At 39.6% G+C, this 13,482-nt stretch overlaps 1 protein-coding gene across 8 annotated transcripts in view; it reads right to left on the minus strand.

Moving 5' to 3' along the window:
* The window catches only part of ST7 (suppression of tumorigenicity 7), a 267,683-nt gene that overhangs the window by 49,837 nt on the left and 204,364 nt on the right, over window positions 1–13,482 (minus strand). For all 8 annotated transcript variants that reach the window (XR_009260286.1, XM_058724505.1, XM_058724507.1 and 5 more), the window contains one exon: window positions 10,297–10,411. Coding sequence is in view for 7 of the 8 variants with exons in the window: in XM_058724505.1 (XP_058580488.1) it covers window positions 10,297–10,411 (115 nt within the window). In the remaining variant the exon portion in view is untranslated. The remainder of the gene's footprint in view (window positions 1–10,296; window positions 10,412–13,482) is intronic.

Genomic DNA, 13,482 nt, shown 5'->3' on the forward strand with positions numbered 1-13,482 from the left:
TATAGGAGTGAATAAAGGCATATTCTCATCAACTTATAAACACATTACTGTCTTCTCCAAATAGGAGAACTACAGGATAGATCAAAGAATTGGACAACAGCACACAACTGTGAAGGTCAATAAAATCTTTTATTTTACAGATGAAGAAATACAGGACCAGAGAAGCTAAGTGAAATGCTTATGAGCTTACTTACTAATTAGTAACAGAACTGGTCTCTCAATAGCAGGTTCTTGTCACCACCCCATACTGCCACTGTGATGCTTGCGTGTACTCCCCTTATCATCCTTATACTTTCTGCATCATTTTGCTCAGAAAACAGCCTCACAAAGAAAGTCTTGAGACTTTTGCCTCCTCTGAACTTTAGCCACCTTTAATAGCTGCTTACAAGCTCTACCCCACTTTAACTATTTGTCATTCTGACCTTTCATATACTTTAATCATTTGTTTTCCTTTACATTTTCTTCCAGTTGGGAATATCTCCCATCCTTCTTGAACCACTCTCCACTTAAAACTCTCTGTGTCTTCCTTTGCCAAATGGTGTCAGCACAAAGTTGTTTATTGAGTCTCAAGTTAGGGGTTTATATTTATCTTTCCTCTAACTTAAAAAAGGGCATAGCTTTTGGCTTTTGTTGCTACTTGTTTGTTTTTAGATTCAGGAAATCTGTCTAATGCTCCCTACTTTTACGACTGTGAGCTATAAGAAGACAACATGATCTCCTTCTCTTAAGGTTCTTCCATTTTGGTAAAAATTAAATTCAGCATATTAATTACTCTTAGGCTTTGACCACTTTAGTACTAACTGAAGTGTCAGCAAAGCACGGATTTATAGGATGCTCTGCTTTTGGCAAATGAGACTTGTAGATCCACACACACAGGCATTCACATCCTGTACTGCACTCTCTAAATTCACAACCTTTAAGGACTAGGTGGACACTCACACCTGTTCCCCATTCCACATTTTTTCTCCCCGTGTCATTGTTATGACTCAGCAGAAGTTACCTGATGTTAATGGGCTGTATGAGTCTTGGCAGGCTCTAACTGTGTCTTAGTTACACCCCCCTAACAGATTATCTAAGGTATATGCTAGGTCTACATAGGCCTCAATTTCCTGTAGTTAAGAGATCACCAGAAAGCAAATTAAATTAAATGGTTATAGCTTAAAATAATAAGTTGTAATAACCCAGGAAATAAAAAAGTTTCTGTACTGGGATTCCCATTAGTTGTTTAAAGATTAAAAACCAAACTCTAATAAACTCTTTTACACTGATTGGTTGAAAAACTGAGCAAATATCTCCCTGATAGAATCCTGCTTCTTTGCAGCATCTGAAACCACCTCACCGGTGCTCTTCAGTGGCTTTTTACTCCCTGATGTCTTCTAACACCATGTGTTTCCACTCCCTCTAGTGCTTCTAACATCATGTGCTCATCCCTCAACCACCTCAAGTCAAAAAAATAGTATGAATCCACTGTGCCACTCTCTCCACTTTGAGGTCAGACTGGAGACCATCTCTGCTGAGATTGCCTCATGCATGGTCTCTCTCCAGGGCCTATAGAATTAGGTCCAAAGCTCTGTGAGATCTGGTCCCTACCTAACTTGCCCAAAGCGTATTCAGCCCTTTGCTGTAGCCTTCCACCATCCCTCTGCTTTATAGGATACATGGAGTACTCCATGCAGGCTGGGTCAATCTTGCTCCTGAACCTTTCCATGAGCTGTTTGTCTCTAGTATTTTCACCGTCTGGCTCAATTCAGACCCCACCTCCACCAGGAAGGCTTCCCTTGCAGTCTTTACAGCAATTGTTTTCTTACTCCCCTCTCCTACTTACATGGTGAGTTTCAGGAATAAAACTGTTTCTTCATCACTTTGTACCCACAATCCGAAACACTGCCTAAAACATAGCTGGTGGTTCTGTGTTTGCTGAATGAAATCTTAGGTTAATATACTAACATCTCAAATCACCTAATATTAGCTCCCTTTGATATGTAAACATTTAGACCTAATTTAGCTTCTGGAAGCCAAAAGTGTCAGTACTGATGGGTGTTTAAGGAGGGTGCCAGAAACTTGTTATTTCTCAACATGTGTACTGCATTTATCACTGCTTCTGCAGTTTTAGCAAAATGGGTGAAACGGTACTGGTGTTCTAAATCTAGATGTCTATTTGAAACAGCAGTGGAATTAAAAAGTGAGGCAGGAAGAAAGCAAGAGTACAAGCTGACAAAGTTGAAGGAAAGTAGAAGGGTTTTTGGCCAAAAACAGGGAAGGCAAACCACACCTCTTCTGGCTCCCTAGGACCCTGTATGGGAATGAGGCCACTGAAAGAAAAGGTCATCTCAGGGAGAATGACTCTTAAGTTTTCAAAAGTCATAAATGCTCATAATATCAAACTTGAAATTCAGTGTAATAATCTTGAGGGACATTTATGTAATTATGAGTAAAACTGTCAATCTGACGTGTCTCAGAAAACCCATGGGGCAAAACTTTAGATAGAACAGTTTTTTCAGTGATCATCTTTTTGACCTAATTTCCTTTTGTTCATCTACAATAATAACAAGATGTAATTTTAAAAGGATCACTCCTTTTCCTATGCATGAGCTAGGTCAGTGGAGGGTCAATTTCATATCTATAATTCTAAAACAATGTTTTCAAGGGTAGCAGACAGCATAAGTAAGTCCCACAGCACCTCACAAATGAGGACACTACGTTATAGGGCATCTCCAGCTAACAAGTCATTCGTTCACCTCAGCTGTTCTGAATGTCTACCCTCACACACGAGTGTCTGGGAAGAGAACATGGGGCTTACTCTCAAAGGGTTTCTTTCTCTGTACCTCTACAGCATGTTTCAAACAGATTTACTGAGCACTGATACATCTCACCTCAATTTACTGTGGTTGGCTTTGGTTTGGGTTTCTTTACATCTTTCTCCACCAGACTGAAAGCTTCTTGGCAACACAGAATAGGTTATACTCATCTCTGAATCTGAAAGCACCTAAAAATTAATATTTTCAATATAAGGATCTGATGCAGCCTTGCTGAATTAATTTGAAAAAAAAAAACCCTAATTACTCTCTATAGTCATTTAAGATTATGGAATATAAAGTATCCCTGGGGTACCTGGGTGGCTTAGTCGGTTAAGCGTCCAACTTTGGCTCAGGTAATGATCTCATGGTTCATGGGGTCAAGCCCCGTGTTGGGTTCTGAGCTGACAGTGCGGAGCCTGCATGGGATTCTCTCTCCCTCACTCTCTGCCTGTCCCCCACTCACTTGTACTCTCTCTCTCTCAAAATAAATAAAATAAACAAACAAACAACAACAACAACAACCCTTTTCTTGGTCAGGCAACATATTGATACACTGGAAGTTTACATTAATCCACACATTTGGTCCTGACAGACACTTTTGGAGCCATAAACTGAATGACCAAACAAACAAAAATTAAAAACAAATAAAAATGCAGCCCATTTCCCTTTCCTAACCTATTTTTGGATGAGATGTATTATGACTATCCCATTATGTGATGCTGTCCTTCATGTGGCTTTCTTCAGTAAAATTTCTGAGTTTACTTCTGTACATGATATGATACAAAGAAAAGAACAGAAGTGTGGAATTCTGTCCTTAGTTTTTTGTTTTGTTTTGGTTTGGTTTGGCTTAAGACAGTCTGAGGTCTTTTTGTCCCACCTTTAAAAAGCCAATCCAAGGTCCCCTTTCAACCAAAGGGAAAAGCTTCACTGAAAAAATAAAAAGGATTCCTATACCAGAACCTCAAAAAGAAATGCCACCTGGGAGTTCAATGATTCAATCAAGGAAATACTACATGACCTTAGTAATTTGGGGCAGGGGGAGGGGCAGGCAACACAGACTCAACTACACCCAGAAAAATTCATCTCATGCTATAAAGTCAAACACCAGATGTTATTTGCAACTTTTGGATTGGATTACCCCAGAAGGTCTGTGTCAGAGAGCCCTTCTGTGGCTAGTGCCCTGGAGTCCAGCACGGCAGTTTATGGGATGGTAACGGCTGGCTGGGGAGGGATGTTACCTTGGTAAATTACGATAACGAGGCAATAGGGTTATGAAAGCCAATATAAATTTAGAGGGTTTGTTTGAGTGCCAACTATGTGAATTACATACGTATGCATTCATAAAAAATCTTCCATCATCAGAGACAATAGAAATTTCTCATGCATACAGTCTTTATTGAAATAATACCTATCATTAGAACTCCTGCTCATTGCATATAATATGACAATCATTTGCTAACTTCAAAGGCCTAGTCCACTTGACAGATCTACCTTTTGGTTTCCAAGTCAGCAGGACACCCCATACAAAGCTATAAAAGGCCATCATTTCTCAGTGATTCATTCTTACCAGCCTGAAACCATAGCCCATGGTATCAGTGCTGAGATAGATAGATATATATAGATATATTGTGGGTTTTTTTTCCCCTCCAATGAAGCAGCTATGTGATTCATTTGCCCATCTTTTACACAAGGATGCTCTTCAACACTTGCCTTGGTATCTTGACCTTTTCCATAAGAGTCAGCCCAGGAAAGGGAGCCAGACTGGGCTTACAGTCTGTCACTAGGGACTGATTACACTTCAAACCTTCTTTCCTGAATACAGTTTAATTTTGTAGTAGATACATCTCAGAAGCTGTTGTGCCTATGGCATCAAAACTCACAACTATACACTTGACTGAAAAGCACTGTTTTGGAGGTCTGGACTGCCTGACGCTCAAAGCCTGACACTGATGGCCTAAATACAGATTTTACTGACTGGTCTTCCTGGCATCTCAAATCCCTCTTATTCTTGCCCATTCCTTAAACATAAATGGAAGATAGCCTCATGCAAAGAGAGAGTATCCAGTGACTACTTCAAAGGAACTGTTATGATAGTTGAGTAGCTTGTGTTAGTTGTAAGGCCTTGGGCAATGAACAAAGTTTACGAAATTTTTGCTTATAACTACATGCTGACTCTGCAAAACAGTATCAGCAAAAAGCTTATTCTCTGAATAGTCTCAACATAGAGTAATTCCCCAGTGCTTTCTTTAGAACCTCTGTTTTCAATCTACTGAGATGAAAGTATTTCCCCCAGTGTTAGAAACATGTCCTGTTCTTAAAAGTATACCCTCTGCACATTACCAGATAGCAGATAATAGTGCTAATTTAGGATGGGCTCGATGGCACCAGTAAAAATGGTCTTGACACAGTTGTTGCATTTATATAACATTCATGACTATATAAAAGACCAGTTGTCCCTCACAGGGAAATTTCTGTCCCCAAATTTAGGGCAATCACTGAATGATCTAATGGAGTAAATATCCAGAAGAACTTGGATTTGTATTTCCATTGGTGCAAATTGCCCCAAGGCTGAAACAATTTGTCTTTTGATCAGAGTGAAATTCCTGGCACTTTTTTTTATCGGCTTTCCAAAAGCTTAAGGATTATCTGTAGATAAAACTAAACATTTCCATTCTTATCAAATATCTATCTACCTACCTGTCCTACTAGATCCATAATTAATTTTAATAGTAGGCCACACACTGCCTTTTTGGGGGGCACAAGACGGGGCTCTTATTCCCTCATTTTAACTAACATTTTATATATGGTTCTCCTTTTGAACAAAACTGATGGAGAACAGTGGTGAAGTTCAGGAGTGGTGATCCTGGCTCTTTACAATGGTTAAGAATTATTGAATACTTAATGTGTACCCCACACTGTTCTAAACATTTAACATGGTTTAACTATTTTAATCTTCACAACAAATTCCCAGCTGTGTGATCTTGAGCAAGTTACTCAGCCTTTCTAAGCTTTGATTCCATTTCCAGAGAAGGAAACCAAGGCTTAGAAGACTAAGTAATTTGCTGAAGTTCACTCGGCTAGTGAAAGGCAGAGCTAGGGCTTGATCTCAGCAGGCTGGCACCGGGCAAGTTCTCTTCATCATCATCTGTGACTGCCTTTTGTGTCCCCAAGGACTGCTGACTAGAGACAGACAAAACTAGACACTCCCGAAGGTATCTTATAGCACTCAAGTTCACATTCAGTTGTTCTATAAGATTCTTCTAAAATTGAAATGCACAAGTGATAATGAATAAAAAATGCATGAATTCTTTTCTACATTGCCACCCTAATCTTTGAGACTTAGGTTTTCAACATAGGTGGTCTATAAGCACCTTTGAAAGGCAACCCAAAGCTTGTAACAACTTTCTCAATTGTTCTAAAAGAAGTTCTGATGACTTAATGATCTTAAAAACATTCCTGTGTTTATAGCTAATGTATGACTAAAAAAAAAAAAAAGTTGATAAATCTTCAATTAAATGAACGCCATACATCAAATCTTTGTGACTAAAGAAATCAGGCACAAGGTGACTGAAAATAGAAAGCCAGATTTTGAAGAGAATTTCAGAAAGACAAGCAAATAGAGATATACCACGTTCTTAAAGAATCTTAAAAGACACTTTGGCATCACTGAAATTCTGCACCATGGCTCCAGCCCGCTTAATTCATGCCTTTCTAAAAGGGGTGAGAGGAGCAGAGCAAGTCATTTCAGCAAAGCTTACATTTATGAAAAACACATGGGCTTTTAGAGCCAGAGAGACCTGGATTTGAATTCCAGTTCTGCAGTTTTCAAAGAATGTGATCTTGAAAGTTACTTAAATCCACAAGCCTCAGTTTCTGCATCTGCTAACATGTAATAACTACCTCCTTGCAGGTTATTGAGGGCTATAGGTAATGTGCATGATGTTATAGGTAACATTATTATTATATTAGAGGAACGTGTATAATGTGCTTGGCACATTGTAAGTTCTCAGTAAACTATAGCTAATAATAACAATAATAAGAGTGGTGTTAATAAAAAATAAAAATAAAAAATACTGCCAACAGCAGAGACAGTGGAAGCAAGATGGCTAAGACCAAGGGCCTAGAGTCAGACCACCTCTTTTTATCCTGGATTTCCTTTCTTCATGAAATTCATATCTTACTGAACAAAGACTGACCTCAGTTTATCTCTTTTCTCTCACCATATAACATCTCCATGGCTTTACTTTAACGTCTTGGGCTCTGCATCTGAACAAGTTACTTAACTTCTCTCTGTTCCAGTTACCACAGCTATAAAATGGGGCTAATAATAGTATCTACCTCCTATGCTTGTGGTAAGAATAAATGAGTTTATCTGCATAGGGCTTAGAATCATGTCTGACCCTGACACAATGTAAGAACTCAATAAATACTAGCTGTTGCCACAGTTATTTTAGTCATTGTATGAAGGACTCTAAGAGCAGGATCAACCACCTGGATAAAAACTGCCCACCCATAATGTGAGTTAGCAAATTGAAAAGAGTATGAAAACTCCTAAGGATAGCAAGACAGCACTTCAGACTAATGGCTGGAATAACATAACATGAGAAGATATCTAAAGGGCAGAATCAAAATTAGACGGCAGATTACAGAGAGGTATGACCAAGTAACCGGTAATCCTCCGAGGGATCCATGTGCTTCACTGCAAATGGAGTTTGTGAATGTCACTTTTAAAACTCAAAGGCAAAAAAAATTGTTTTAAAGATGAAGAACAAAAAGACTGAAGCAAAGGGATACATGTTACCTTTCTCCTTTCTTCGAACATGTTGGTTTCCCCTTGCACCTTGCCATACTTCTAAATCCTTTCGCAAAGGTCAGAACAGCAGTACAAACCCCACTATGTCATAACTTCCCAACGCACTCTTTAAAAAATTCGGCCACTGAGCAAAAGTAATAAAGAAGGACTGTACCCATAAACCATCCAAGAAACAACTACCCAACAAGAGCATTCCAACTTGCAAAGATAACATATAATCCTATTGCTCTGGGTGTGGCTCTGTGAACAGGCATGGAGAGGCTGGGATTCAAAGTGCTGTCTCCAGCATCTCATAGATTAGACTGATGACATCTGAACCAGGGCAAAGAACAGGGCGCCCCTAACTGCTGTCTGTACTCCAAGCCCTCTAAAGCACCCGCACCTTGTACAGGGCCAGAAAATGAGGCAACAATTCAGTCAAGATCCTCTGGGTCTCCTGGAAAAGCAGGAGGGATGAACTTGAAACAGCCCATTTTATGGTATGGGGTGAGGAACAAGAGGCATGTTTTTTAAAAGTCTTGTGTGGTTGCGGCTCGTTCTACAAGAACAGTAACTTCAGCAGCCACTTCATTATATTTCTACTGTAAATGACTGAGGCCTGAGCCAAGTCCGCACCAAAACACCCTCCAGAATTCAGTCGGGGTTAGGTCATCTGCAGTCTATTGACAACTGCTGAACTCAAAACCCCTAACAAGGCATCTCAGCAACAGTATGTGTCCTGCCACTAATGAGGCTCTTTTTCCATGAATAATGAATAAGAACATCATGTCTGTTGCCAGGTACACAACATAAACAAAGCTCAACACAAGGGCCCTGGTATGGTGAGTTTGTCCATTTGCAACAAAGGAATTTTGCAAAGCGTGAGCCAAGTTTTAGTGGAGGGTGGGACGGGCTGTTGTAACAAATAATGTGAACATATGTTATCAGAATCTAATAAATCAGCATTTGGTTGGTGTGGAACAGAGGCTGTGCAACGGGATAGACAGAGATGACAGAAAGCTCCAAATGAGTTCATTTCTCTATTTTACAATCGGTCTTATAACACAAAGCTGATGATTTCTGTAACGAACTGAGATCGTCATGAAAGGAGCCTTATGGGATTTGAGATATCAAAGGCTTTACCAGTTACATCTTTTTTTTCTTAAGCCTTGGTGTACCAGGTTGAGCACAGGTCAGCACTAGGGATGAGAGCACTGAACCCTTGCTATGGCATTGATGGCTACAGGGTAGGATCTAAAAAAGGTGCATGGCCACATGAACCCAGTGCATCGTACTGGGTTCCTTTTATACCGAAAGACCCTCAATGTATGAGCATTTTGCCTATAAGCTAGTCTTATGGCTTAGATTCCCAAGGTCAGACAAACAGTGAGATTCCAGCAAATAAACAGAGAACAAAAGTGAGCTGACATGAAGGCCAAACAGTTTTTATTTTGTTTACTATAAAGTATGCCACAAATACTTTTCTGTCTTTCTAAAATCAGTTCCATACTAGGTAGCATGTATCTTGTTACACAGGGTGCTTGTGTTCACACAGGCCAAGTAATGCCATCACTGGCTGAGGGCTTATAGTTTCCATTGATTTGAGCAAGAATTAACAACAAAACAAAACTAAAACAGTCTCCCAATGCTCAGTTTCCCCAACTGTAGGAGAGGACAACTCCAACCTACTTCAGAGATTCCTTATGAAGAACTGTATTAAAATAAAATGGCTTGTTCTATTTGTTTGAGGAGTTCCTGGGAAGTTAGATTTGAATGGTTCTTTAAATGCACTGAAGATGCTTTACTAAGGAAAAGAATATTTCATAAAGCAAAAAATTAGTATGTGACAAAAGTAATCACTCCCTAATGTCCATTTTATAAGCAAACATGTTTGTTTTGGGGAGAGAGTTAATTAAATAAGGTAGAATGGCATAAAATTCTGCAGAGATTCCAGTAGCTAGGTCATGGCAGGTAATTATGTGGGTAATTCTTTTGCAATTAATCAATTAGTGAATTCACAGACAATGGCAATATTAACACAAGAGTTTGGAAATCTTTGAGATGTGTCAGTTTATTAATAACAGGCAAAATGGAATAACCTCACGGGTAAGTAACCTAGACGGTGAAGGGATTTCAAAGCCCTTCACGTGAAGAGATGGGGGGTATTCTGCTAATGAGGAGAAGACCTGGGATGAAGGGCACATTATTTTATCTTTAAATATTTACTAAGCTATCATAAGGGCTGCAGTAAGGGCCACTAGCTTTTCTATATTGCTTCAAAGGATCAACATGACCAACAGGTAGTGGTCACAGTCACCTGATGTGGGGTCGCAGCAAGGACTCGAACAGTCAGGGCTGTCCTAACAGGATCTGTGTTGCCTGCAGAGATTCTGAGTGATTCCTGACCATGGAGGCAATAAAGCAGAGCATGCATAGCTCTTGTTGATGGGAAGAGTACAAGGGGAACCTACTGGGAGGGAAGGAGAGGAATGTAGCACAGGCCACATGACATTTCTGGCCCCCACTAAAAACCAACCATTAAACTCTAAGATTTTTTAAAATGCCATCATAAAACGTAGGTGAAAACTCTGTAAGTGGATAGTTATCAAAGTGCTGTACTATTTGAAATGGTCTTTCCAATCCAATCATTGAAATACATCAAGAAAAGAAAAATCCTCAAGTAGATGAAAATAACCAAGGACTCACCATCATACTTTGCTAAGACTGCCTGAACATCAGCATATGCTTGTAGTTCCAGAAGTGCTTCTAGAAGGTTTTCATGGATGTTGAACATGCTCAGCAAGGGGAACTCCTTCATCAACTAGGAAAGAAGAAATCAAGGATGATTAATATAGATTTCCTATTTTCTAAAAGTACAATGAGTACCAAATTGTAATATATTTAGGATAAAAAAATATAATTTTAGAAGTATAGGTAATACTGAATTATAAGTATTCATACCAATTATTATTTTGTAAAGCATTAGATGCTCAAATCTTTTCCTGCTATTTTAGGAAAATGGCAGCTTTGAATTGGTAAGAACCCTAAGGTGGAAGAGAATCCATAAGTGAGGGGGTCTCATAAAAATGGAGGAAGACGCTTAGCAGTGGTGCTCAGTAATGTTAGAATACGATAGATGCAAATTAGGCAAAGATTGAACACTATCTCATGGGCATTAATAGGTTAACTTTGGTAAGAGAAGTTTGGATGAAAACCAGAGAACAGAAGGGTAAGCAAGCAAGCACTATTCCTTGGAGCAGCCTGGTGACAAAGTTAAGGAGAAAAAGCAGGAAAATAACTAGAAGGCGATACGGGTTGAGAAAATGTGCAGGTAGTTGTAGAGAGTAGCAGAAAGGATTGCTGTTCAGGAGTTCCTGCTGGTGGCCTCAAGAAAACAGGAGTCAAGATCATTTTCCAAAACTGAGGGAATAGTTTTGGCAGGGGGGAAATTTGAAGATGGGGGTGACAGTGTAGAACAGCCAGAAAGGGATTTGTAGGATTGCTCAGGCCATCTCAAGGGCTTAACAAATTGGGGGCCATGAATTCACAACTACAACTGGCATCCTTGTCAAGTTTTAGTTAACAGTGCTCACCAGCCCAGGTACAATAGCAAAGATGTCAAATAGTGAGGTTGAGGCTGGGCAGACTGGACTAGATTCAGTAAAAAGTCACAGAGCAAGAAGAGTTGTCTAGAATTAGGAAAGAATGTTTAACGCAATGGCCTAAAGGTTCTAGACAGGATGGGGAGGAAGAGTGGTCCAAAGGGAGGCAAGGGATATACTAATGAACTTCACTAGAAAGCAAACAAAGAAGAAAGGGCCAAGAATTTCAGATAAAATCTTATCTTACAGAAAGATAACCAGGTTCTTTATACAGCAAAATCATATGCATATATGGTATGTGTATGTACATATGCACTGATGTATATGTACATGTATATATCCTTTATTTAATATTTTATATGGATAACTGTTTTCTATTATAAAACAATGCCCTCTTTTCTTGATGCCAACATCTTTAAAGCAATTGTGCTGAGAGAAATAATACTCAAAAAATGGCTAACTCACTGTTAAGAAACCAGTGGATACGTTGCCTTGACTATCCACTTCTTCCTATATTAGAAACATTTGCCATATTTTGTTTTTTAGAGCCAAGAATCATTTAGCATATCTATAAAAATAAATAATTTTCTGCAGTCCCAAAGAGCATCATATTACCAATGAAAAACACCTATCAAAATGATTATGTGTTCGGTAAGACTATCTGAACCCCCTAGAGACAGCCTGCAGTATTTTCACTGCAAGTAAAGGAAGTGAATAAGACTATACCACACATTGTCAATGTTCTGTAACCAATAAAAGTATTTCTTGTTCTGGTTCACTTTGATTCTGGTTGACATCACTCTTTGATTCCCCCCCCCCCTTTCTAATTAGGGCTCGTTAGAATTAAAGCTCTCTGTCATTCAGCGTTTGGCAACACAATAAAGACATTCTCTAAACTGCAACATTTAAACATTTGTCATTTTTGACCAATTCTTCAGGTAAGGTCAAACTTCAAGGACTTAAGTCTTATTCTGTAATTTTAAAACCGTAGCAGCAAATAGTAGCACGCTACAGCTTAGAAACTGAGAGGGAGTCTCGCCAAGACACAGTGAGACCATGTGAGCAAACACAGGAGTCTCAGCCTGTTTCAACAGAACTTGAAGCAGGACACTAGGCATCTGGGCAGCAGCACTTTCACGGCAAGCTTCGACATGGTACACAACATCCAAAAAAATAATCACCAATAACAGATTTTAAACATGGCAAATGGCAAACGTTGGAGAAGTAATCAAAGTCATATGACAATTTGGATTCTAGCTTTCCTTGTTTAACATAAACAAGGAAAAGTGAGCCTTCCGCTGGCTCCACCTCTCTGCAGCTATCACCTTGCTGTCCCCAGCCCCTCACAAGAAGGTCTCTTGGAAAAAAGCCATGCACGCTCTGCTTCCTCGGCCCCCTTCTTTCCTCACTGCATAGCTGCACTCTGGCTTCCACCCCACACTCCTCGGACTCTGCTCACCCCACATCTACAGGTGACCCAAACTGCTCCTGTGGATACTCTCCAGTCTCTTTCCTTGCTTGACCTGGGCAACGTTTGACAGTTTGATGACTTTTCCCTTAGAACTCTTTTCTCTCTTGGCTTCCTCAACACCATTCTCTTCTGGATTTCTCCATACTTATCCCCTCACTCTTTCTCTAGTTTCCCCCTTGCCTCCTACATAGGAGTAAGTAGTCTCCCCAGTTATATCCAGTACTCTTCTCATAAACACCCTGACATCCAGGATTGCTCTTGTGTCCAATAGAGCAATCCTGTGTCCAATGTCTTGTGTCCAATGTCTTGTGTCCAATGTCTCTGTCTCAATACAGGCACTATTGTGAAGATGGCTCCCACATTCTCACATCCTGCTCTGACCTCCTCCTAAGCTATTAAATCCATTCATAAACTATCTCCCTAACAGTTTTGCCTGACGTATCTAATACTGTGCTCATAAATTCTTCTTCCCCAAACCAACCCTTCAAACCTATTCTCTCTTCAATAGGTATTCCTCTCTCAGAGAAAAGAACCATTAACCCCTGTTACTCTCTTTGCCCTACCAACTACAGCCATCTTAGAGGTCCCTAAACCCATGAACTACTATGTACAAAATGCTGATAGCTTTCATCAAGTTCCTAGAAAGTTGTTATACAACCAGCAAACAAGCAAACACCTTAAGAATCTTACCATGTGCTCTTTTCTCTGACCTTGTTGCCAATAACTTAGTTTATACTCTTATATTATATATGGGCTAAATTGCTCAAATAGCATCTTTTTTGCTCTTGCCTCTCTGGATCACCTCTTTCCAATCCACCC

The sequence above is a fragment of the Neofelis nebulosa genome, chromosome 4 (genome assembly GCF_028018385.1).
Source record: "Neofelis nebulosa isolate mNeoNeb1 chromosome 4, mNeoNeb1.pri, whole genome shotgun sequence".
Classification (NCBI taxonomy): Eukaryota; Metazoa; Chordata; class Mammalia; order Carnivora; family Felidae; genus Neofelis; species Neofelis nebulosa.